Source organism: Oncorhynchus mykiss, chromosome 12, assembly GCF_013265735.2.
Source record: "Oncorhynchus mykiss isolate Arlee chromosome 12, USDA_OmykA_1.1, whole genome shotgun sequence".
Lineage (NCBI taxonomy): Eukaryota > Metazoa > Chordata > Actinopteri > Salmoniformes > Salmonidae > Oncorhynchus > Oncorhynchus mykiss.
Window position 1 is genome coordinate 65,395,340 of NC_048576.1, and position 27,107 is coordinate 65,422,446.

Sequence of the window (27,107 nt, forward strand, 5' to 3'; positions counted from 1 at the left end):
TCTGTTTGTGCTGCAGTCTTGCCAACTCCTATGGCCATTGTCACACCAACGGGCTGCAACGCTGCGATTTCCATGTCGCCCCCTCATAGGGAGCGATAGGGACAATCAGGACTTTTTCTTTGTCTTATAGAAGCTTTATGTAATCAAAAGGACTTTGCTAACGCAGACGGACGTGGTGCAACAACAGACTGGCGGGCTAGGGGAAGATGAAACTCCAGAAACATTTGCCTAGACTCTGACGCCCTTTCTCAGTGATCATGATTTGAAAGGACAGGCTAGGTTTCTTTGTTTCTTGAGGCTTTTGCTAGGTAGGCCCTAAAGATCCATCATTTCTAACGTGGTACCAAAGGACATGTCAACGCAATGTAGGCCTAACGTCTCAATGCAGCTTGACCTAGCCTGTTCTTCCCCCGCTTCAAGGCCCCGAGCAAAGCGGTCACCTCAATGGTGAGTGTAGAGAGACAACAACTAGGCTATTCAAACCTTTTGAGCTACTCTACAGACTCAAGGCAATCCTCCTCTTCCTCAACTAAGCTTAGATAATCGCGATTCGTCGTGATATTGAGCTACAAGTATGAGCTACTTCCCTGTAACGAATGTCATCATGTCAGGGACGGTGTGCTGTAATGTGAGCATGCTTCTATTTGTTATGAAGCGAGATGATGAAGTGGCCAAGTTAAACACTGGCCAACCATGAGCACTCCCTCTCCTGCTCTGGCAGAAACAGCAGCTGAAGGACGACACAACACACAAGGGCTCCTCCTCCTCCTGCAGAAACAAGCTGTGCACTGCAGCTCATAGAGACGACAAGATCAGATGCGCCAATCATAGGGTCATATCAATGCGAGGGGGGGGGGGGGGGGGATTTCCTCCTGTCTTGTCAAAGGGGAAGAGAGAGTTCCTCTCAAAATACACACGGCAGCAGCTCAGTACGTGACAACCTGCCAGGCATATCCTGTTTCTGTTTCCTTACATCCAGCGGTTTGGCTGGTGTTATTGTGGACGAGTTGTTGTGTTTCTTATTAAGCGGGTGGTGGCATTCTGTTGTGCTCGGGGTCATCTTGCGTGTGTATATTTTCTGGACTAACTTACAAGACTGTAGAACTGCGTCATTTAGCGATACTGCACAGACGACCGTTTTTCAGTTTTGCTGACAACACAAATCAGCACCTGCTTTGGACTCGGTGCCTAACAGTTCTTCCTAAGGCGTGCCAACCAGTCAAGGGCATAGCTTTCTATATCTGGCCATCTCTATAGACCCATTTACAGCAGTGAAACACCACTGTTCTGACAAAAGAATATATATATTTTTTTATAGGACCTCACTCTAAATAGACATAGACAGGTTGAGATCTGGCCACTGTGAGATCTGAGCACTTGGCAACTGTTAGCTAGCCTATGTCCTGGATAAATAGTTTAAGATATAAGTATTGGCAAAGTTAGTCTTAATGCCTAGTAGGAAAAACATATAATCAGGAGGGTCTAGTCCTCTGAACACACAGCATTTAACAATCAATGCCCGGACTGCAGTGATCTTTAGACATCATTTCATTTCTCCCAGCGACAGAGGTCAGGGGATGGGCGTACTGGGCGAGGGAGAAGGGCTGAAACCATGTTCTGGCAAAGCCCACCCTGTAATTTGTATTGGCCTGCGACTGGTCTGGCAGCTGTGTTCTGATTCTCTTTGTGGGCTGATTGCTGGAGGGAGGGAGGGGGAGAGAGAGAAAGAGAGAGCGCGTGTGTGAGAGAGAGAGACAAAGAAGACTTACAAAGAGCATCACAGCCCGACGTGTACCAGAACCACAGACCTCCTTATGCACCGTCAATCCACTGCAGTTGGTCTACCTTAGGGCTCTAACAAAGAGGTACAGGGAAAGACATGCTAAATGCGAATAGGCTCACTCAGCTACTAAAGAGGGCGGCCCAGGGCCCCACTTATCGGCTTGTTGGCGAGGTACTCAGAAAGGAGGCAATTATCCAAAAAGCAGAGGGGAGGGAGAGAGGAGACCAAATTGGTGATATGATTTTTGATCTGAAATGCCAGATGTTAATCCTCTGTTGAGCGTCTCACAGGCGTTTACACCTAATCGTTGTCCCGTACTCACCCTCTAACAGGGCGGCAGGTAGACTAGTGGTTAGAGCGTTGGACCAGTAACCCGAAAGGTTGCTAGATCGAATCCCCGAGCTGACAAGGTAAAAATCTGTCGTTCTGTCCCTGAACAAGGCAGTTAACCCACTGTTCCTAGGCCGTCATTGTAAATAAGAATTTGTTCGTAACTGACATGCCTAGTTAAATCAAATAAATAAAATAATGCCAGGCCAACACACACACTGTGAAAAGCAGGGCCAATCATCAATGGCTAGGATTTTCTACGCGCAACAGAATGAACACAGGCTTGTCTCACATCATTTGCTGCACTGTGGTTTAAATTTGGGGGGGGGAGATTCATCCCCATTTTCGTTTAAGGAACATGTCATCAATTTTCTCCATGATTAGCCTACACCCTGTTTTTGTATTGTTGATTTGTTAGTCCGGATCATTTTTTCCCACCTGAGCATGTTAACCAATGTCTCTATGTGTCTAGGACATTGCTTAAAAGTGGTTAAATCTCGACTATCACCGACTATCACCTAAAAACTCCCCAGTACCCCATCCCATGTCTTCTCCCTCCCTGTCATCGCCTCTGTGGATCGTCTTTGTGTAACACTTAAAAAGGTGCAATATGCAGAAATCGCCTGTTTGCAAAAATTCAAACAAAAAAAAAAAAATCTAAAAAGTTTGCCCAATTTCATTTTATGTAACAAAATTCAAAAGGCACTCGCACATCTGAGTTCTTTTTTTGCAGGTGCACACACGGTAACAGTTGAATAAAACAAGAACATAGAAGAAACCCGCACACCACTCTTGATAGTATCACTGTTTTTTCTCTGTTTATGTGACCCAACAAAAATCAGATTTATTGTACAATCTAAAATATTGTGTTTTCAGCTGGTGTACAAAATCAAAAGTAAAAGACGCAAAAATGAAACTTAGGAACGAGAAGCATAGAAATAGTGCATGTTGAACGGATCTATGCCTCTTAGACTTGTTTTCAATGAGAATTGCTGATCTATTTCTTTGTGAATTTGGTCAGGTTGCCCAAAAAGTGACATATTGCAGTTTTAAAAGGCGGGAGTGGGAGGAATAAAATGTCAGAAGGGGCTGAGTTGATTTGGAGCTCTGTCAGCCTGGAGAGCTACTCGCTGAATAGGACTTCTCTCTAACAAAACACACACCACTATATATCAGCCGACAGCCAGGGAAGGGGTGGTGGGTGGAGCTAGAGCAGCACTGCACTCAGAGAAAGCAAGGCAGCGTCCAAAGGAAGCCTCTCTCTCTTTCTCTCCTCTTTAATATTCATCAGCAGTCGCTGCAGCAAGCAGAGAGAATGAGAGAGAGGGGGGAAAGTCTGAGGGAGAGGAAGAGAAGGGAGAGAGAGAGAGAGAGAGAAAGAAAGAGGGAGGCATCAGAGACGATGCCAGCCCTTACCCCACTGTCTTGCCGTAAGAAAGGAATGAGAAGGCTAGAGGGAGAAAGTATTAGAGCAGCAGATAGAACACAGCAAGGACAAAGTACGCAGCGTGGGATTTAGCATAGCTCAACGATGGAGAGAAGAGAACTGGGAGAGAAGGAAAGCGTCTGAGGGAGGTGGAGGGGGCGGTAAAGGGCGAGGGGAGAAAAAAAGAAAAAAAAAGATGGGAATGGGAGTGACAGAAAAGACGACACAGAGGTCGACACTGACGGAGGAGAGAGAGAGAGAGAGAGAGAGACTGTTGTTGGGAGAAGGAAAGGGAAAAGCGAGAGGAGAGGTTAAAGGAGAGAGGGAAAGAGAGAGGAGAGGTTAAAGGAGAGAGGGAAAGAGAGAGGAGAGGTTAAAGGAGAGAGGGAAAGAGAGAGGAGAGGTTCAAGGGGAGAGGGAAAGAGAGAGAAGAGGTTAAAGGAGAGAGGGACAGAGAGAGGAGAGGTTAAAGGAGAGAGGGAAAGAGAGAGGAGAGGTTAAAGGAGAGAGGGAAAGAGAGAGGAGAGGTTGAAGGAGAGAGGAGAGCGAGAGCGAAAGAGAGAAGGGGGGAGAGGCGAAAGAGAGAGGAGAGCGAGAGAGGAGAGCGAAAGAGAGAGGGGGAGAGGCGAAAGGGAGGGAAGGATAAGGCAGGCGCGCCTGCAAAGCCTCTGGTCCTTGCGGAAAGAAAGCTGGCGCATGCTCATACAGGGGGACACACGCCCAGCCCAGTGCAGCGGCATGATACAGCAGAATCCAAAGGAGACTGAAGAAATGGAGGAACCATCCTCAGTCTTCTAATACTCAGCCTCATTCTAGCCTACATCCCCAATGTCAGATGGCAGATACAATGGTAAAATAGAGACATCTTAAAGATTAAATAGAGACATTTCTCCTCTGCTGTCGTTTCCAATATATATATTTTTTAAATCTCAATTGCCTAGACCTTTTCCTCTCAGATTAGGCTAGACGCAGTCTTCAGTTTTCCACTTGAATCGGTTTCAGCATATCATGTATATCCATGTGAAATTAGGCTAGAGGGAAGTATGTGGGTGTTTTGAGCATAACACATATGAGAATATTTTGCTGTTTCTGGGGGGGGGGGGGGGGGTCCATATGAGACGATCTTAATGATCCGATTGGGGTTTCATTAAGCTAAGTCCTTTCAAAACAAACCGTTTTCTCCCTTTACGTAACCCCAACCCACTACACTCTTGCAAGACTATTGTTGAACCCGATTAGCGAATACTGCATGAACTGTTGCCACAGACAGCGCTTGAAATAAGCGGCTCCAGGCCGGACTGCGTTGAAAGTAGAGTCCTTTCCACTCTCTCAACAGTCCCTTTCTCCTCTGCGTGACAACAGAGTGAAGCAGAACGTGTCGACTAAGAGAAGTCCACCTGACTGTTGTGTAACTGTAGGCCGAGGTGTCATCCGATGTCTGCAGCCGGACCACAGGACACAGTCAGACAACATTTTAAAGAGGAAACGGGAGAGAGGGAAAGCAGTTGTAGTCTGCGGCCCGGAGTGTTCGCTGCCCATCCATGCAGATCCACATAATGTCTCAAATGGGACCCTATTCCCTATATAGTGCACTATTCTTGACCAGGGCCCAAAGTCGTGCCTGTAGGGAATATGGTGCCATTTGGGACATTATGTGGATCTGCATGGAACGTTTGACAAAAACAGCCAGTTCAGTCTAATCCCTATGAGAAAGACAGGAGAGTCAGAAGAATGGGTGGAGCCTCGTGTGGGGACAGGGATGGATTTCAGAAAGAAACAGGAAGTTAAGCTGCTACAATGGAACAGTGGGGTGTTTCTTTCAGATGTGGTGAACTGGGGGTTTCCTGCTTTCACTGTCCCAGAAAAGACCAGAAACAAGATCCCAGAAAGGCTACAGCCCAACGCATCCACCTTGCCCTCTCCCGGGGTCCTCCTTCGGAGTGTCCCGCTCTTAACATTGTCACTGTTGTGGCTCCAGCCAGGGCTATCTTGTACTGTAGCTGTGACGTGACTCAGCACCGGAAGGCTGCCCTCCTGGGATCGTCGAGAGGGTGAAGCTGCTAGGCTAAGGTTGAAACGGACCGGTTACATGTAAAACAGGACTGTTCTGAAATTACCCCACAGCGCTACACAGTTTAGTTCACAAAAGCCTTGCATTGATTTCTCCCCAAAGAGGAAACCACAGCCTAATCTTCTCTGTAATTACAAGAAAGAAGGTCAAGTTCAAACAAGGTTTCCGGTGATCGGACCAAAATCCCCCAACCGTGGCTCTATTTTCAGATGCCCATTTGAAAATGTTGATGCCATTTGTGCAACTCTGGCAGGCATTATCCTGACTCGACGAGAAGCCGTTATCGTTTGGGGATAATGAGGACGGTGGACCCAGACCCAACGGGGAAATACTGGGCAAAACTGGTTGAAATGACATCATAGTGACATAATCTCAATCCATTTCGGCCTGTAATGGTTAAAGCTTTGATCCCTTATTGATGTCACTTGTTAAATCCACTTCAAAAATCAGTGTAGATGAAGGGGAAGAGACGGCTTAAAAATCCTTCTTTAACCTTTGAGACAATTGAGACATGAATTTTGCCCTCAGAACAGCCTCAGTTCTTCAGGGCATGGACTCTACAAGGTGTTGAAAGCCTTCCACGGGGATACTGGCCAATGTTGACTCCAATGCTTCCCACAGTTGTGTCAAGTTGGCTGAATGTCCTTTGGGTGGTGGACCATTCTTGACCCCCCCCCCCCCCCCCCCCCCATGGAAACTGTTGAGCATGAAAAACCCAGCAGCGTTGCAGTTCTTGACACAAACCAGTGCGCCTGGCACCTACTACCCTAACCCGTTCAAAGGCACTTAAATATTTTGTCTTGCCCATTCACCCTCTGCATGGCACACATACACAATCCATGTCTCAATGGTCAAGGCTTAGGAATCCTTTAATCCATCTCCTCCCCTTCATCTACACTGATTGAAGTGGATTTAACAAGTGACATGAATAATAGCTTTCACCTGGTCAGTCTGTCATGGAAAGCAGCTGTCCTTAATGTTTTGTGCACTCAGTGTACATGCCTAGAATGATGCTTTGTTAACGTCAGTATTGCCTTGTACCTTAAGCCTTAGATGTGAAGCCATTCATTTTACAAAGTTATAAAAAAATACTTGCTTTGATATTCGCTCCTCATGACCAGTCTTTGATCTTAGTCAGCTAAACACATAATACTTGACTGCACATGGTTTAACTACTAATAGGCTAATTGCTTGGTCTTATTATGAGTCGCATGTGAGGTAAATATAATATGCATATATCAAATATTACCCCACTATTTGCTGTTATACCTTGTCCATAGACTGCTTGCAGGGTAAGGAAACCAATGTGTAATTTTTGGTGGACTACCCCTTTAACTTAGGGCTAGGCAACAGACCTGCTACGTAGGGTCGGTAGGCCTAAAAATACCCCATGAACTCAGAGCTACTGACCCTACACAGAGTGCCCACCATCCATCACAATACTAATTTAATCACAGTATTATTTTCAAAGATTCAGGAGGGGACGATGACATGCAAACCCAAAAGTAGGTTAGGTCTTGCGTCTTCAACAAGGGACAGTGTCTTAATCTGTGAGCCCTCGTGTTCTCCACTGTGGTGACAGAAGCCAAAGAGGGTATTTATTTATGAGCAGTGCTGAGAGGAGAGGACATTCCAGTCATGCTGATCACGTCCCCACCAGCTGACTGACTGACATGGTTTCTCAACATTCATCCCCACTACTAGGCCTGGCTCTATACACTCCCTCAGCTCAGGGGGTCAGGGAGAAGACATTGTCAGTAATCACTACATGTCCTCTAGGACACACCTTAACCCCCCCCCCCCCCCCCTTCAGATCTCCAGCGGTTCAGTCAGGGCATGCGGGGCCCCAACGTTGACTTCACTACAAACACTCTCGGATGCCAGGAACAAGCTAAACGAAGTAGATCCTGGTAGTGTGAACAACGGAAGTGGGAAAGCTTCCACAGATATCTTCCGAGGCACTCAAGTGTTGAAAGTACAAATGGCGTAGTTCATTCCGGCTCGGCAATTTCATTGCAAGATTAAAAAGACGCACCATCCTCTGATGCCACATTGAGGGTAAAGCAGTGCTCTTCTTCCCAGTGTTCAGGTCAGTGAAGTGCACCAGTCCTTCTTGCGGCAAAGCACCCCAACAACATGATGCTGCCACCCCCGTGCTTCACGGTTGACGATGGTCATTATGGCCAAACAGTTCTATTTTTGTTTCATCAGAAGAGAGGACATTTCTCCAAAGAGTATGATCTTTGTCCCAATGTGCAGTTGCAAACCATTGTCTGGCTTTTTTCTATGGCGGTTTTGGAGCAGTGGCTTCTTCCTTGCTGAGCGGCCTTTCAGGTTGTCAATATAGGACTCGTTTTTACTGTGGATATACAGAATACAGAAGTCGGAAGTTTACATACGCCTTAGCCAAATACATTGAAACTCTGTATTTCACAATTCCTGACATTTAATCCTAGTAAAAATTATCTGTCTTAGGTCAGTTAGGATCACCACGTTATTTTAAGAATGTGAAATGTCAGACTAATAGTAGAGAGAATTATTTGTTTCAGCTTTTACAGTGCCTTGCGGAAGTATTCGGCCCCCTTGAACTTTGCGACCTTTTGCCACATTTCAGGCTTTAAACATAAAGATATAAAACTGTATTTTTTTGTGAAGAATCAACAACAAGTGGGACACAATCATGAAGTGGAACGACATTTATTGGATATTTCAAACTTTTTTAACAAATCAAAAACTGAAAAATTGGGCGTGCAAAATTATTCAGCCCCCTTAAGTTAATACTTTGTAGCGCCACCTTTTGCTGCGATTACAGCTGTAAGTCGCTTGGGGTATGTCTCTATCAGTTTTGCACATCGAGAGACTGACATTTTTTCCCATTCCTCCTTGCAAAACAGCTCGAGCTCAGTGAGGTTGGAAGGAGAGCATTTGTGAACAGCAGTTTTCAGTTCTTTCCACAGATTCTCGATTGGATTCAGGTCTGGACTTTGACATTCTAACACCTGGATATGTTTATTTTTATATAATCTTCCCTGTCCCTGCTGAAGAAAAGCAGGCCCAAACCATGATACTGCCACCACCATGTTTGACAGTGGGGATGGTGTGTTCAGGGTGATGAGCTGTGTTGCTTTTACGCCAAACATAACGTTTTGCATTGTTGCCAAAAAGTTCAATTTTGGTTTCATCTGACCAGAGCGCCTTCTTCCACATGTTTGGTGTGTCTCCCAGGTGGCTTGTGGCAAACTTTAAACGACACTTTTTATGGATATCTTTAAGAAATGGCTTTCTTCTTGCCACTCTTCCATAAAGGCCAGATTTGTGCAATATATGACTGATTGTTGTCCTATGGACAGAGTCTCCCACCTCAGCTGTAGATCTCTGCAGTTCATCCAGAGTGATCATGGGCCTCTTGGCTGCATCTCTGATCAGTCTTCTCCTTGTATGAGCTGAAAGTTTAGAGGGACGGCCAGGTCTTGGTAGATTTGCAGTGGTCTGATACTCCTTCCATTTCAATAGTATCGCTTGCACAGTGCTCCTTGGGATGTTTAAAGCTTGGGAAATATTTTTGTATCCAAATCCGGCTTTAAACTTCTTCACAACAGTATCTCGGACCTGCCTGGTGTGTTCCTTGTTCTTCATGATGCTCTCTGCGCTTTTAACGGACCTCTGAGACTATCACAGTGCAGGTGCATTTATACGGAGACTTGATTACACACAGGTGGATTGTATTTATCATCATTAGTCATTTGGGTCAACATTGGATCATTCAGAGATCCTCACTGAACTTCTGGAGAGAGTTTGCTGCACTGAAAGTAAAGGGGCTGAATAATTTTGCAAATTTCTATAGAATTAAGGTCAGGTATTTGGCATGGCCACTCCAATACCTTGACTTTGTTGTCCTTAAGCCATTTTGCCACAACTTTGGAAGTATGCTAGGTGTCATTGCCCATTTGGAAGACACATTTGCGGCCAAGCTTTAACTTCCTGACTGATGTCTTGAGATGTTGCTTCAATATATACACACAATTTTCTTTCCTCATGATGCTATCTATTTTGTGAAGTGCACCAGTTCCTCCTGCAGCAAAGCACCCCCACAACATGATGCTGCCACCCCCGTGCTTCACAGTTGGGATGGTGTTCTTTGGCTTGCAAGCCTCCCCCTTTAACCTTCAAACATAACAATGGTCATTATGGCCAAACAGTTCTATTTTTGTCAGACCAGAGGACATTTCTCCAAAAAGTACGATCTTTGTCCCCATGTGCAGTTGCAAACCATAGTCAGGCTATTTTATGGCAGTTTTGGAGCAGTGACTTCTTCCTTGCTGAGCAGCCTTTACAGTTATGTCAATATAGGACTCATTTTACTGTGGATATAGATACTTTTAGAACTGTTTCCTCTAACATCTTCACAAGGTCCTTTGCTGACAATTTTGCCTTAGCTGATTTCTTTTGATTTTCCCATGATGTCAAGCAAAGAGGCACTGAGTTTGAATGTAGGCCTTGAAATACATCCAAAGGTACACCTCCAATTGACTCAAATTATATCAATTAGCCTATCAGAAGCTTCTAAAGCCATGACATCATTTTCAGGAATTTTCCAAGCTGTTTAAAAAGGCACAGTCAACTCAATTCCCACTGGAATTGTGATACAGTGAATTACACTTAGTGACGCCAACCTAAGTGTCTATAAACTTCAACTGTAAATAAACGGATGGCTCCAGCGAGTCCATTGATATTCATAGACTCAAAGTGAACCGTCTATTTCAAGGTAGTCATCACCCCCGTCACCAAAATATAGCAGCCAAGATGCCCTGGACACACTCTACCGTTAGGTCTAGGACACCCTCACAATGCAAGAGTCTCTAACCACTCCCCAGCGGGCAAAGCTGGTTGTAACTGCGGCATTATAACGTCACTGTAATGATACCATTGTAGCCAGTTTTGCCCAATGGGTCTGAATCTTCTACTCAGCATGTTAACCAATAAACACACAGTGACATGTCTGCACGTTTAAGCCCAGGCTAAATCATAATTAGTTGGCCAGTCTGCGACAGGCGTGGAGTCTGTTACAGATAAATCACTTGTAGAACAAGCAGACTCTCCGTTACACAGTCAACATGTCTCTGGGTCTTGGGCTGGTAAGAAACACTGTTACCGTGCTGCAAACAGAGCAGGGCTGCATGATGCTGTTAATACATCCGACTTAAGGCTGAGAGTAACCATGAATCGGCTCAAATTAGCTCGTACGAGTAATATCATAGAGTTGTTTATGTTTATAGTTGAGGCTTTGGCTAGTGGGTTATGGGGATGTGTGCGCGTGTGATCTGTAGGTGTTCGTCTTTACTGACAGAGGGTCACCCACTCCATGAGTCCTGCCCGCCCACTCCACTCACAGTTGGCTGCCTCGGTCAGTGGGTATGACCTAATTTCCACAGTCGGTCCCCGCTATTAGGAATGGATGGGATAAAAGCAGGGCTTCACCACGCTCTCGCTCCCTTTTCTCCCCCTCTCGGTCTCTAAAGGCATCCATGTGGACCATGAACATTGGTCTCATACAGCAGGCGTGTCGGTGGAAGCAGGGAAAGCACCGGTTGCCTCAGAGGCCTGGCCAGGGCAGAGCAGGCTATCTATAGGCAGCTATCTATAGGCAGCTCTCTACAGCGCGGTGCTCTGTGCAGCATGACGCGAGATGAGCGAGAAAGAGCGAGCGAGAGAGAGAGAGAGAGAAGGGGGGAAGTGAGAGAGAGAGAGAGAGAGAGAGAGAAAGAGAGAGAGAGAGAGGGGGAAGTGAGAGAGAGAGAGCTGGTGCTGCCGGCTTCCTCTGGAAACCTCAGTATCTGTTGGAAACAGATGTCAAAGACACTCTCCGAGGACCAGTGCAAATGGACCTACAAACCTCTCATGCGTGCAGCATTAGGCTACCACTCCTCTTGAGGACCAGCCAGTCTCAAGGTTAAAAAAATACATGAGAAACATTGACTGTGTTCCTGCCCAGTGCTGAATCAGGACCCATGGGTGTGTTAGGTCCTACTGTTAAGATGTTAATCTCCTCAATACACAAACATGACGAGTGGTGGTGGAGAATGAATACCGTCGAGTAACATTAGGCCTAGTTCAGTATTTTTCACTCAAAACAACTAAGAGGAAATAGGATAGGCAGCCTAACATCCCTACAGGCAGAGTCTAACCACCACTCAAAGAATCAGCATGACAACGAGCCCAAGATAATCCCAGATTAGTACAGAGCCAGCCAAACCAAAGGAAGTTCATCTGGGCTCTGTCCGTCTCCTCAGTGCTGTGGCTCAGTGACCTTGCTACCTGCACCACCCTTACACCACAGCATACTACAGTACAGTGGAGGCTGCTGAGGGGAGGACGGCTCATTACAATGGCTGGAATGGAGCGAATGGAATGCGGTTGACACCATTCCACTTATTCCGCAGCGGTCATTACAACGAGCCTGTCCTCCCAAATGAAGGTGCCACCAACCTCCTGTGCAACAGTAGAGTATAAGTGTCCTTGAGATCTGACAGAGAGCCAGGACCAGACTTAGCATTTGTTCTGGAGATCTCCTACCTGCATGAGGTATAAGGGAATTCCGGACGGAAGAATTCATTAATTAGGCTAAAAGGTATCCTCAAGTATTCCAGTCAATATCATTGATAGGTTTTCATATTCCACATTAAATGCGGGCCCAAAATGCACGTAGCCTATTCTTTCTCAAACATTAGGTGAATCCAATGACTGCATGAATAAGGGCGGACCCTGCTTTTCCAGTTTGTTTATAGCTAGCACCTTAAAGTAATTCTGTATTTATATGCCAAGTTGTCAGAGGCTCGCGGCGCAGAGAATCAGCGAGAGTGGCCCTCAAAGAATGCCTGGCATTCACCCTGTATCCTGTACTGCGAATGTCCCCGAGGAAAAATAGCAGCAACGTGGAATACTAATCCTATACATCATATAACAGAGTGCAAGAGAGAGAGCGCAAGGGCGCAGACCACTTTATCGTGCAATCAAATGCAACCAACAGAGATTACGCTAGTAAGAGTTGTCAACCATGACATACTTGGTAACACTGGTCATCCAATGTCCTTTAAGAATAATGGACGCTCATGTTACGTTAACAAGCCATGTCCTGTTCATCTGGCCAGCTGTTGAGTGTGAGAGACATCTGCTGGCATGGACTGCTGATGACCGCACAGAGGCATGTGTACAGCTGCTTGTGGCAGGGCAGACAGAGATCCCAAATGGCGCCCTATTCCCTACAGCTGGGCTCCAGCAGCAGCGTACGCTAGGCTATGCTAATGCACTCAGCATGGGTCTCCAAGAGAACTCTTTGATTCATAGTGAACCCCGAAGTGCAGAAAGTAAGGAGTGCTTTGGCTAAATATTGGACCAATGGCAATTAGTGTTGGCTAGGATCTCTTTTTCGTCATCCAATCACAATGAGGCACTCTAGTTTTGTGCATCTTGTTTATAATGAGTTAGGTGACTGCCAATTTAGTTTAGTCTTTAACTTAACTTGAAAATGAATCCTAAAAGCACTGTTACTGGGGCTATGTTGTAGAACTAGTCTTAACTGAATTATGGTCCCTGCCTCTGATCCCATTCAGTGAGGTCAAAACGGATGAGTGCAGATGTAAATTCCCTGCAGAGAACACAGAACAACAAATTACCTCCATAAATTAGGGGCATAATTGAATCATAGTATGTCGTATGAATATCATACTACACTGCAGTAGCATGTAGTCTTCAGACCAGCTCATCCAATTAGGCTTTAGATATGTTTTACAGAGCTCCCTAATTGGGCAGTCCAATCAAATTATGCATGGAATATTTGAAAACTAAACGTTTGTCAGACAGCAGAGGGCCATTTGTCACCATTTTTTTGTACCAACAAAAACCTTAAAAGTATGGCTAGGAATAAGCCATTTTCCTAATTTTCTTAAATTAGGCTATATCCCAATACAATGATAATGGAAATTAGGTCTAGTTCTCGAAGAGCTCCTCAAACAGGACAATAAGTCATTTCTACAGATGTCCAATGTATGAGATCAGGGAAGAACAATTCTTACAGCATTCTCCGGGATACGTTTAACAAGATGGGCGTGGAGGAGGAATTGGATAGGAGAGAAAAAAGCCTTTGTCCCTCCTTCGATATTCCTTTGCAATAGACTTTGTCTATGATTTTTGACCTCGAGCAAAAATAGTCGAGGGATAATGGAGAGTGTTGATTCATCTAACAAATTGTACAGACCTACCGGCAAGTAGCGAAACCATGCATGCTCATCTCTCACTGCAACTCACAGCACAAGAGCAATGACAAATTGCGGAGGGCAGAGCGAGAAAGAGGTGTGTCCGCAACAGAAAAAGCACCGACAAAAACGCCATCATCCTATGGCCCAATTTGACAAGAATAGACCTCAATATGAAAATTACAAGGGTGCTGAATAATATCGAAATAGTATGAACAACAGTTAATCGATTCTACAGTGAATCGATTTGTTTCAGACAAAGCACCACATGGCAAGGGCTCGCGGAATGCTTCTCCTCACAAATTAGATTGGACTTAGAGGCAAGATGAAGACGTCTACATTTCCTAACAAAATGGCTTTAAAAAAAATACCCGGCCTACTACTTGATTACAAAGTTGAAATGGCAGTAATTGGGATCGCATGCATCCCTGAAAAGGGAGGTGTGGCAGACCAAACCATTACAAAGCATTCCTGAAATATGAATAATTAACAGTTAGCTAATTAGGTAATAAGCAGGTGAAATAACATTAATTTGACAGTCTACTTTTGGTTGTCTATAGTGGACAACAAGTAACTACAGTCAGGCAAGCTACTGACAATAAGTGGCCTGATGATAAGGTGTAGTCACCAGCCAACATCAGCACCATTGTCCGCGGAAAGCACCGCTGCGAAAATCCAATTTCATAGGATCCAGATGCACAAAAATCGAACTGACACACAAGTGTTGATGTAGCTATAAAACGTTTGCTACGGTCTGGTCTGTACATGGATCAAAGCAGAAATACTATATCAGGCAAAAACCTATCCTGTAAGGAACACTGTGTGATTTCTTCTTTCAGATCTCAAGCAAGACACGCTATCCAAAGTAAAGACAGGCCTCAAGTAGGCGAAATAGAAGGGCACTACTATCTTAAAAATCGTAGCTAAAATCTGTGGCCATAATGATTGGCTAAATAGATAGTTAACGCTAAGCTAATTACTTTGATAGCTCATTTGTAGCTTGCTAACTAAATTACACCCATTGGCTACATTCATTAGCTAGCTTAGCATCAGTTCACACATCATGACAGCTGTCATATCTCAATAATTAAAGTTAAACGTCTAAATATATAACAAACTACAAAGTGCATATTTATGGACAAATCAATTGAGCTACTTTCGATCCAATTGTCCACATGGCTTGTTTGGGGCTCGTGCCTGTTGTGATGAAGCAGCTAGCGAAAGCAAGACAGTACCCAGGCCCAACTTCTCCTCACACCCAGACCTAGGCAACGGAAAAAAAGATTCGCTCGGTGCCTCAAAGCTAAATGACAAGCATGAATGGCGCTTTTGTTTTGCCCCGGAAAAAAAAACGGAAACTGCTCGAATTCTTAATCAATCCGAAGACACCTAGGAGAAATGTCTTGCAGAATGTACTGGGTTTGCTATAAATAGATAAGGCGTCTTTCTCTCTTACCTGTGTGGCAGACAGTTATTGTCTCTCCAGCTGCAGTCACTCAGTGGCCACCCGACAGAGAAGAGTAGTTGTCGCTAGGCGGCCTGAAGGGGAGGAGGGCGCCAGAGTACAGACAGCGATTGTTCTGAAATTTCTTCCTGAGCGTTCTGCACTAGAATGCATGAAGTTAAAGGGGTTTGTGTGTAGGCCTACACTGATCTCAGCGGAGGCTGGTAGGAGGACCTATAGGAGGACGGGCTCATTGTAATGGCTCGAATGGAATTCATGGAACGGAGTCAAACATGTGGTTTCCATATGTTTGATGTGTTTGACCCCTTTCCATTTATTCAATTCCAACCATTACAACGAGCCTGTCCTCCTACAGCTCCTCCCACCAGCCTCCTCTGTTGATAAAATGGTGTTAGATGATGATATTAAAAATAGCTTAGCTGATATGAACAAATTGCAGGGCTTCTACAATGCTAACCCAAACGAATGGCACAATGGGAGACCTACCTTGTTAAGTAGCCTTCTGCCCTATGTAATAGGTGACAGGACACAATTTTTACCAATGACCTTTTGTTATTTTCTCACGTTAAAACAATGTTTCATCTAATCTAATATATTTGAATTTCCATTCCTCTAGGCCTGGCTTAGTGTCAATTTGCCAATGATTATGTAAGAATTACTGGAAAACCTGCTTAGAGGGATCTGGAGTGGAAATACCCTTCTTGCCCTAAAACCTGTGGGTGGGGTATAGCAAGGGAAGCACTGTGCTTGCCACTGTTAGTGACCTGTACATGTTGGATAGGTCTGGCCTTCTACTCTGGCAGACTGACTGATCTAACACTCCTCCATACTAAACCAACCATAGATGGCAGTAATTGGTTACAATTGTGTAATTACGTGTAACTAGACTACACATACACTTACAGTGAGTGGGATATAATTTGTTTCCTTATGTAACCAATGGAATAGTCCCCAAAGTGCAAATTCCAAGCTAAATCAAGCACACCTCAAGTGTGTTATATAAAAGTACTTGACAAATTTCACCCTAGGTCTGGTATATTTATTAGGAGATCGATCCACCTAGAAACACATACTGATATTTTGCAAAGCAATGGTTTGTGTAATACATGTTGCCTACAGAGTGTTGCCAGAAAGCATTGCATTGTGTCATACATTTTGTTAAGGAAGTCTTAACCACAAGGCAGGGTTGAGGTTAGCTCCTGGAGTTGCTTAGCAACCAGACCACTTGAGAATAAGCATGCATTTTTTTCTCCAGTTAGGGACAAAGGAGGGAGAGGGGGAGAAAGAGGCAGATGGTACATGTCTGAAATTACTATGGTGTGTTTGGTCTGCATTTTATTTCAGGTGATTTGACATTATTTCTCTCTTAAATTGTAAACCATATCTAACAATTGGTCTTAACATACTGTGAAATAAATATTCATATTTTACTACTGATTATTAAGGTCATTCAAAGCCAAATAAAATAAGATTAATCCCACCTGCAGTTCTGTGGTTTGAAATTGTTCTGTCTATTCCATATTGACACTCACTACAGCTTTGCATAATAGTTTGTGGGCTATGGTATGGCACTGTTCATTTAATTGCAATATTTAATTGCCATATTAGTGTAAGTAAGTAAGTAGCCTTGCATGAGCCTTGGCTGTTTATATAGCATGAGGCAGCTTAATGTACAAGTACACCCCTTGGACAGAACACTAGTCTATCACAGGGCCAATACACTGTAAGTGTAAGAAGACAGAATATGTCTTTCTGTTCTAGTCTGGTTTTAGGCATGTGAGGCAGATTTATGTTAGATTTCAACTAAAGGCAGTCAAGTAGGAACAGAGATGCGAACAGGAATCAAGATGGCGGCGACAAAGATGGTCGCCTCGCTTCGAGTCTTTAGGAAACTATGCAGTATTTCATTTTTTTATGTATTATGTCTTACATTGTTAGCCCAGAAAATCTTAAGTGTTATTACATACAGTCGGGAAGAACTATGGGATTTAAGAGCGACATCAACTTACCAACATTACGACCAGGAATACAACTTTCCCGAAGCGGATCCTTTGTTCAGACCACCACCCAGGACAGTGGATCTAATCCCAGAAGCCGACCCAAAACAATGTCGCCGCAGAAGAGGCAGACGGAGCCTCCTGGTCAGGCTCTGTAGGCGGGCCTTGTATGCATCGCGGAAGTTAGAGTTGTAGTGATCGAGTGTATTGCCTTCACGAGTGCTGCAATCAGTATGCTTACTGATTGCAGCACTCGTGAAGGCAATACACTCGATCACTACAACTCTAACTTCCGCGATGCATACAAGGCCCTCCATTCGACAAACCCAACCCCGACTCCATCTTGCTCCTACCGTCTTATAGTCAGAAACTCAAACAGGATGTACCCATGACTAGAACCATTCAACGCTGGTTCTGACCAATCAGAATCCACGCTTTAAGATTGTTTTGATCACACGGACTGGGAAATGTTCCCGGGTAGTCTCAGAGAATAACATTGATCTATATGCTGACTCGGTGAGTGAGTTTATAAGGAAGTGCATTGGAGATGTTGTACCCACTGTGACTATTAAGACCTACCCTAACCAGAAACTGTGGATGGATGGTGGCATTCGCCCAAAACTGAAAACACAATCCACCGTGTTTAACCATGGAAAGAGGACTGGGAACATGGCAGAATATAAACAGTGTAGTTATTCCTTCCGCAAGGCAATCAAACAAGCAAAATGTCGGTATAGGGACAATGTGGAGTCGCAATTCAACGGCTCAGACACGAGATGTATTTGACAGGGTCTACAGGAAATCACGGACTACAAAAAGAAAACCAGCCACGTCACAAACACCGACATCACGCTGCCAGACAAACTAAACACCTTCTTTGAACTTTATGACTACTGCCGCGTAGCACTCACTTCTGTCATCATGAAGTGCTTTGAGAGACCAGTCAAGGATCATATCACCTCCACCTTACATGCCACCCTAGACCTACTTCAGTTTGCATACCGCCCCAACAGTTCCACAGACGATGCAATCACCATCACACTGCACAGTGCCCTATCCCATCTGGACAAGAGGAATACCTATGTAAGAATGGTGTTCATTGACTGCAGCTCAGCATTCTACCCTCCAAGCTCATCATTAAGCTGGAGGCCCTGTGTCTCAACCCCGCCCTGTGCAATTGGGTCCTGGACCTTCTGACGGGCAGCCCCCAGGTGGTGAAGGTAGGAAACAACATCTCCACTTCGCTGTCCCTCAACACTGGGGCCCCACAAGGGTGCGTGCTCAGCCCCCTCCTGTACTCCCTGTTCACCCATGACTGCGTGGCCATGCACGCCTCCAACTCAATCATCAAGTTTGCAGACGACACAACAGTAGTGGGCTTGATTTCCAACAGCGACGAGACAGTCTACAGGGAGGAGGTGAGGGCATTCAAAGTGTGGTGTCAGGAAAACAACCTCTCACTCAACGTCAACAAAACAAAGGAGATGATCGTGGACTTCAGGAGACAGCAGAGGGAGCACCCCCATATCCACATCGAAGGGACAGTAGTGGAGAAGGTGGAAAGTTTTAATATCTTCGGTGTACACATCCCAGACAAACTGAAATGGTCCAACCACACAAACAGTATGGTCAGGAAGGTGCAACATCGCCTCTTCAACCTCAAGAGGCTGAAGAAATGTTGCTTGTCACCTAAAACCCTGACAAACTTTTACAGATGCACAATCGAGAGCATCCTGTCGGGCTGTATCACTTCCTGGAACGGCAACTGCATCACCCTCAACTGCAAGGCTCTCCAGAGGGTGGTGCGGTCTGCACAACACATCACCGGGGGCAAACTACTTGCCCCCCAGGACACCTACAGCACCCAATGTCACAGGAAGGCCAAAAAGATAATCAAGGACAACAACCACCCAAGCCACTCCCTGTTCACCCCGCTACCATCCAGAAGGAGAGGTCAGTACAGGTACATCAAAGCTGGGACCGAGAGACTGAAAAACAGCTTCTATCTCAAGGGCATCAGACTGCTAAACACCAATCACTAACTCAGAGAGGCTGCTGCCTACATAGAGACTCATATCACTGGCCACTTTAATAAATGGATCATGAGTCACTTTAAACAATGCCACTTTAATAATGTTACATATCTTACTTTACTCATTTCATATGTGCGTACTGTATATACTGTACCTTATACCATTTATTGCACCTTGCCTATGCCGCTCGGCCATCACTAATCCATATATTCATATGTACATATTCTTATTCCATCCCTTTAGAGTTGTGTGTATTAGGTAGTTGTTGGGGAATTGTAAGATTACTTGTCAGATATTACTGCACTGTCAGAACTAGAAGCACAAGAATTTCACTACACTCGCATTAACACCTGCTAACCATGTGTATGGCACCAATACAATTAGATTTGATTTGAGAAAAAGCTCCTTGATTTCTTAGCCACAAGGTGGCATCCTTTCTCTGGACAATGTCCCCCAGCACAGACTTACACTGAGTGTACCAAACATTATGCCCTTTCCATGACATAGACTGACCAGGTTAATCCAGGTGAAATCTATAATCCCTCATGGATGTCACTTGTTAAATCCACTTCAATCAGTGTAGACGAAGGGGAGGAGACAGGTTAAAGAATGATTTTTAAGCCTAGAGACAATTGAGACATGGGTTGTGTATGTGTGCCATTCAGAGGGTGAATGGGCAAGACAACAGATTTAAGTGCCGCTGAACAGGATATGGTAGTAGGTGCCAGGCGCACCGGTTTACACATGCTCAACAGTTTCCTGTGTGTATCAAGAATGGTCCGTCACCCAAAGGACATCCAGCCAACCTGACACAACTGTGGGCAGCATTACAGTCAACATGGGCCAGCATCTCTGTGGAACGCTTTCGGCACTTTCTAGAGTCCATGCCCCTACGAATTGAGGCTGTTCTGAGGGCAAAAGTGGGTGCAACTCAATGTTAGGAAGGTGTTCCTAACGTTTGGCACACTCAGTGTACAATCATAGACCCTGCTCTAAGGAATTGGTACAAGTATTCATGTCTCCCACGTTAAAACTTGTGTCTTTGTGAGGTCACAGCACTATGCACAACATGGCGTAATGTACTCTTGTGTATGTATGTACTAATGTACTAGTCAGACTTTTTTTGTCAGTCATACACTAGTGTTGGCTACTTCCTTTACCGGTCTACATTTTGCGATACACATGCATGTATTCTGTATCATTTCTTTATGAGTGTATCCAATGCTGTTTAATGTACTAAACAACATACAGTACTAGAGTATTTGTATTCGGTATTCTGTGTGCTTTACCATGTGCATGCGTTTACCACATGCATTGACGCATACTTACCGTAGTCTATTAGTGACACCCAATACAATGCACTGACATTACTGCATTAAAATCCTACTGGTCAGTGACTCAAACTCTTTACATCATTCCGTCTTTTCTGCTATAAAACAAAAGATCGGAGAGCGCTACACCAACTGACCAGCCATGTCTGGAAGGTGTCCATCTTCTCCTTTCCGGCCCAAGCCCAGTCTTCAGGGAGAGGTCAAGGGTGTATTTCGGGGGGGGGGGGGGGGGGGGGGGGGGGGGGGCAGATTGTACAGCTGTTGGACTGTTTACAGGCCAAGGCTATTGTCCAGTAGATTATCTGGCATCCGATGTTAGACTTTTACAGGGAGGTTACCTTCCTACCCTCCCTCCAGACTTGTGTGTTGTCATAGACCCCTCCCCTTCTCTCCCCTCCCTCTCTAGACTCCTCTTCTATACTTCTATACACTGGGTAAAGACTAGAGCTGTTGGAATGCACATCTCACTCACAAACACTCACACACTGTAACATATCATCCAACCCTACAAGTACAAAGAGAAAACAACAGCTGACGTGGATTAGCTGAAGTCATGTGTGAAAAAGGCAAAGAAGGGATGCCAACGTTTATGGTGTCTCATCACGACCAACAGGTGATGGGTGGAGGGAGACAGACAGAGACAGGCCTATATGGGTTGTTTTATGAGGAAGTAGATCATGCAAACATATTTGTTGTTTAAGAAAAATGTGTGTGTGTATGTGTGTGTGTGTATGTGTGTGTGTGTGTGTGTGTACTTGTACATATTGGGGTAGAGGACGGGTGGGTTAGCTTTTATGATTCCTCATCTGCAGGGCTGGGCGTCCTCAAACCTCAGTGTTAGGTCGGTTGGTACAACAGTCCATAAGCTCCAGCGTACGTCAACAGCAGCTGCATCCAATGGCTCTGGCATCGCTCACTAAATAGGAGAGTTCTTAACAGTTGTCTCATCCTCTGTGTACAGGGTCAGATCCTCTCAAGCCTCCGAATCAGTCCATCTCACCAGCAAAGCTAGGGATTTTCCAATTATTGACTTACAGTAGCTACAGCATACAACTGTTCTGGTGCCAGTTCGCATTACCATTGAGGCAATAATCATTTTGGTTTATGGTTTCAGTGTTATGAATTGTGCTTAGGTTAAATTAGATCCCTGAACATATGATGCTAATACGTGGGCATTCTGATGTGACTGAATTGATACAGATACAAGGCCGTTTCTATTTAGTGTTCTACCAGTAGAAAACAGCTACTTAGCAACATAATATGCTGTACATGCTAGAATATACACATTTCACAACTTGCTCCCCCTCCCTCTAAACCCTCAACCCTCACAGATATGTAGTTAACAAACAGAAGCACAGTTGTCACTCACCTGTTTGGAATGTTATCACATGTCATTGCTCCATTAGTGAGTATAAATATGCATAAGTGACAGACGCAGGCTTTTGACATGTGAAACCTAAGAATGCACCAGAGACCCGTAATGGATTTCAATGGGACCACCAAAGAAGGAGAGGATCTCCCCCACTTTAGGGAATACACAGTTGTCACGCCCTGACCTTATTGCTTTTTATGTCTCTATTTTGGTTTGGTCAGGGTGTGATTTGGGTGGGCATTCTATGTTCTTTTTTCTATGTTTTTGCATTTCTTTGTTTCGGCCGGCTATGGTTCTCAATCAGGGACAACTGTCTATCGGTGTGTCTGATTGGGAACCATACTTAGGTAGCTTTTCCCCACAGGGTTGTTGTGGGTAGTTGTTTTCTGTTTTGTGATAGCACCTGACAGATCTGTTTATTTTTGTTCTACTTTGTTATTTTGTTTCAGTGTTCAGTTTGATTAAATATCATGAACGCTTACCGCGCTGCACCTTGGTCTTCTTCTACTTCATATGACGAGCGCTACAACAGTGCTCCTATTTCAGATGAAGTCCACGCCATTTTGAAAATAGTTACCAATCCCTCAATATTGTCACTTTCAAACAGTCACGCAACCACACCATGGATATAAAGAGGAACATTGCTTTGGACCTAGATGTTTGACATTGAACTTTTATTTCCATTATCAAAACGTTGTGACACTCACCCACATGCACTGACACAGACAGAATCGGTCACACACACTGAGGACAAAGAGTTGAACAAAAGAGGAGAGGAATAAAAGAGAGATTCAGGTCAGCGACATCTTGAATTCTGCAACAGAGAGAGAGACACCTGTCATTTCACTTTCATTACATCATCAGATTGAACATACGGCATCAGTTTGATGCGCGACTCAGGGTGCAGACAAAAAGGTCATGTACTCCACAGTTAAAACACTGTACTCACTTGATCATTCACCCAGTCATGATGTGTTTCACAAAGGCTGAAATAGAGAGATAGAAACAGAGAATGTATTAACTATAGGTGGGAACCAGTACGCTTCCTCAGCACACTGCATGAAGTAGTCACCTTGGTAGTTAATGCAGCCATTGCTGTCCTCTTGTCCTTCCATCACTACCTCTATCTCTTTCTCTGTCATCTTCTCTCCTGCCGGTGTAACGGAGGGTTGTGAGACATTTTCAAATGATGTTAAAGACTCCCCATAGACACAAACCTCACGGAAAAAACACATTTGATCCTAATGTGTTTCACATGTGATCTCACGTAATTACATGATGTGAAGATAAAACTACACGTGAAAACATAATCTCATGTGAAATAAATGTGACAACATGAGAATGGTACCATGTTCAACATGTGGCTTCAACATGTGGTATCATTTTCAACATGTGGTACCATGGAACTACATGTAAAACTGCAAATTAGATTTTTAAATGTGAATGTTTTCAAATGTCTCTAATGTGAAAATGTGGTGTTAACATGTAAACTCCACATTTAATACATGTGAACATATGGTTTCACATGTGAACATCTGACCTCAGATGTGTCTCTTTTGCTTTCACTTGTGAACATTTCAGCTCAACATGTGAAAACAGCTATGTCACATGTGAAACTGCTGATTTCACATGTTTTCTGTAAGGGATGTAATTAAATAATGTAGGGGTCTTGAGGTAAGTGGTATGCTGTTCAGCAAAAGTAGTGTAAAAGTCTTTGACCAATTACAATCCTTTCACATGATTACTTTGTACTGCCTTTTCAGTATGACCCCACCTGGGATTTGAAATCACAACTTCTGGATTTAGGTTACACTGATCTTTCTCCTGTGCCACAAAGTCTGTAACATGCTCAGAAGTGCAGCAATTTGATGTTTTTCTATATAGTCTAATGTTGGTGGACCATATTATTCTGTTTTAATGCTACTCCTCAATCACTATGATGAATAGAATAGTTTTTCTTGAGTGTAGTTTTTAACAAAGCTGAGATTTACTTTGAAGTCCAAAGTGTAGGAATACCGGTGAAATCAGTCATTGACACAGACATGGTGGCATAGCAAGAAGATCTGAATGCCGCGAACCAAGAGTTTGTCTCCAAATCCCAGGTGAGAACACGTTGAATAAAAATTACTGTATAAATAAACATACGCGTTATAATAATGTATGCAAAAGTGTGCCAAATATGTACGTTGAAAACACTCTGACTGCGTGACTTTCCGACAGAATTTTGTCTGCAAGGCATCACCGGTGAAGTCTCACGTGAAGGATACTCACATGTGACATTTTTTTATCCACATGTGAGAGGTTACGTGGTCACGTGGAAATCACTTGAAATTTCACGTGTCAAATAAAATGCTTACATGTGAAATCGTGTGGTTTTTCCATAACGGAAGCCAAACCCTAAAACCAATCCTCTATTCAGATACCCTTAGGGCTTTCACATTAACTTCATAGAGCACACATTACACATCTATAATCACATCATAAACATGAGATTATAGCTACATAGAACACGGGCACTAACCAAGAGTTGCGAGTGCAAGACGCAGCTCGGCGCCCATGACGGTGCCGTTGCCCTCCTTGTCAAAGACACGCAGTCCTTCCACAAAGTCCTCAAAGGTACCCCGGTTCTTGGACTTGGAAATGTGCTGGAACATTGGTAGGAAGGTCTCGAAGCCGATCAGCTTAGTGTTCATTTCTATAGTGGCACGGTGAGCAAGGGAAGGATTTACTTTCGATGAAACCAAATCAACCCATCAGCATACAAGCCTCTACAGAGCTCAAGGTGAATAAAGAGAACGGAAAGTAGGAGAAAGATGGCGACTTAAGCAATGGTGTGGCCATGCACAGGTTCAAAGGCTGGAGTCATTGTCAAAAGGCAGATATGTCTACAAACTCTGATGCCGTCAGTTAAAATGTTGCTCCTGGTGGATACACTTGCAGAGCAAATTATTGATGTCTATGTCTGTGTGAACATGTAACCAGTGACCACTACTACTTTACAATGTCTATAGAATACTGGTGTGCCCACTGACCCTGTGGCTTGGGTGTCCCTAGGACTCTCATGACCTCTTCGTTGGAGGGGTTCTGGCCCAGCGCCCTCATCACATCACCACACTGGGCGTAAGAGATCTTCATCTCGCTTTTGGGGGTCCTGTCGAAAAGCATGAAGGCCTCTTTGAACTCTGGGGAAGAACACAGATGACCAGGGTTAGCTGGGGAAACTAGTAAGTCATCAACAGGTCAGGTCATCCAATAAACGTTCCCCATAACATATAGTAAAATTGACATCAAAAGATGTTGGATTTTTTAAAGGAAGACCAGTTTACCGTCAATTTGGTCTGCAGTGAACTCCATCTGAAATAGAAAAAAGAACACTTCAATAGTGGGAATATTGCTACTGATTTTGCCCAGCTCATCATTGTAAGCACATTTAGCAATTGTATTGTGGAGGATGAGGTGCATCCGAGGCGCATCCTATGTATATGACATGGGGGGAGTTCATTTGAAAACCCCCGAGGTCAGCTGTGGACACCCCGTTTGTGTCTCTAAGAGTAACAGGGCCCCCTAGTTTCAAGATGGTGGGCTTTGTGTGAAACCTAATTCTCCTCCACTGTCCCCGTGGCCAACACAGACTAATATAAGAACAATAGGAATGCAAAGTTCCGACTGGGGACCCGCTAGAAAGGCTGTTCTAGAACCCCAGAGAGACAGAAGAATGCAGATGAATCCGGGTGTAGAACCTCTCTGGCACCAAATACCAGCCCAATTTGTTTTTTATCATCCCAGAGAAAAACAACCTGACGAGGAACAGTTATGGGTTGAAATGTTATTTTTCCATTGAAAGAGCATGTTGGGAACATAAAAGAGTTCTATGAACTGTTTGCTTGATCCTGTCGCTGGAAAGTGTTGTCAGATGTGTGCCACTACGCCAACAAGTCTTTGATCGTACGGTGAATGCCAGTTGCCAAGGCCAAAAGAACAGAAAATGAAAAAAAAAAATGTTGTTGATTAGGAACGCTTATAATATACTTTGATTTACCTCCAACATAATCTCATTCAGATGTTATCTTCAACAACTACTGTACCAAGCAGAGACGGTTTAATGATCTGAACATAACTAACCTGAAAGGTTATTACATTATTGAAAATGTCACATCCTTTGCAGAGGACAGCCACGCCATGACATTTTGCCAAAGAACTTTGCCAACTAATACAACAATGTTTTTTTTTTACTAGGAAAATTCCTCAACTTTTGACAGACTTCCCTGTACAACTAACACATCTCTAACTCGTCAACTAAGGATATAGCATCCTCTTCTCTCATATTTACTGTCATAAGTTCTACTACTAGCACAGGTGGATGAGAGGAGATGACAGCAAAGACTCACAGAGAGGTTAGACCGTAGAATTACAACATACATTCTAGAGCTACGAGTTGGACACTCACCGCAATGCTTTTGGGGTTGAATTCAGGCTCCTTGGGCTTCTCTGGCTCCGGAGCCGGTGGGGTCGATTTTGCCACCTCCTTCTTCGGCTCGGGCTTCTTGGGGGCCATTGTCCTGGATGGGAAAGTGTGTGAGTGAGAACGTGTGTGTCGAGGTGGAGGCTGAGAGAGGACCATCTCTGGAAGAGATATACCCAGCTTGGGGGTCCCCACTGAGACAGAGGGGTTGGCTTAGCCCACAGGAGCCAGGATCACATTCTATATAAGGGTAAAAAGACAGTCTTAAGGATAGAACTTCACAAGACGTCATCCATGTGGTCACCCACACGGGCTCCCGAGTGGCGCAGCGGTCTACGGCATGGCATCTCAGTGCTAGAGGTGTCACTACAGACCCTGGTTTGATTCCGGGCTGTATCACAACCGGCTGTGATTGGGAGTCCCATAGGGTGACGCACAATTGGCCCAGTGTTGTTAGGGTTTGGCCGGGGTAGGCCATCATTGTAAATAAGAATTTGTTCTTAACTGACTTGCCTAGTTATGTAAAAGACAGCTACAAATACCTCATCAGGGTTCTCTCTCTCATAATGGCAAATATGATCAGTA

The 27,107-nt window shown here is 44.4% G+C and overlaps 2 protein-coding genes across 12 annotated transcripts in view; both read right to left on the reverse strand.

Annotated features, from left to right (window-relative positions):
- The window catches only part of maptb (microtubule-associated protein tau b), a 40,958-nt gene extending 25,477 nt beyond the window's left edge, over positions 1 to 15,481 (reverse strand). For 7 of the 10 annotated variants that reach the window (XM_036938091.1, XM_021624585.2, XM_021624590.2 and 4 more), the window contains exon 1: positions 15,319 to 15,474. The gene's annotated coding sequence lies outside the window, so the exon portion shown is untranslated. Of the gene's footprint in view, positions 1 to 1,769; positions 1,791 to 15,318 lie in introns of those variants that run through there. The other 3 variants (XM_021624583.2, XM_021624584.2, XM_021624589.2) reach the window with 3 other exon arrangements.
- A 7,239-nt stretch (positions 15,482 to 22,720) lies between these two features.
- On the reverse strand, positions 22,721 to 26,692 carry myl4 (myosin, light chain 4, alkali; atrial, embryonic). Of its 2 annotated transcripts, none has more exons than XM_036939660.1 (6): positions 26,508 to 26,692; positions 25,387 to 25,414; positions 25,093 to 25,242; positions 24,582 to 24,755; positions 23,010 to 23,046; positions 22,721 to 22,874 (listed from the first exon to the last, which is right to left on the reverse strand). In XM_036939660.1, the coding sequence occupies exons 1-5, from the start codon at positions 26,679 to 26,681 to the stop codon at positions 23,018 to 23,020; spliced, it is 555 nt and encodes a 184-aa protein (XP_036795555.1). In that variant the 5' UTR covers positions 26,682 to 26,692; the 3' UTR covers positions 22,721 to 22,874; positions 23,010 to 23,017. The 2 variants fall into 2 exon arrangements, with proteins under 2 accessions (XP_036795555.1, XP_036795554.1); XM_036939659.1 differs by lacking the exon at positions 22,721 to 22,874 and adding an exon at positions 23,133 to 23,210 and having other exon boundaries at positions 23,016 to 23,046; positions 26,508 to 26,689.
- Positions 26,693 to 27,107: the final 415 nt, after the last annotated feature.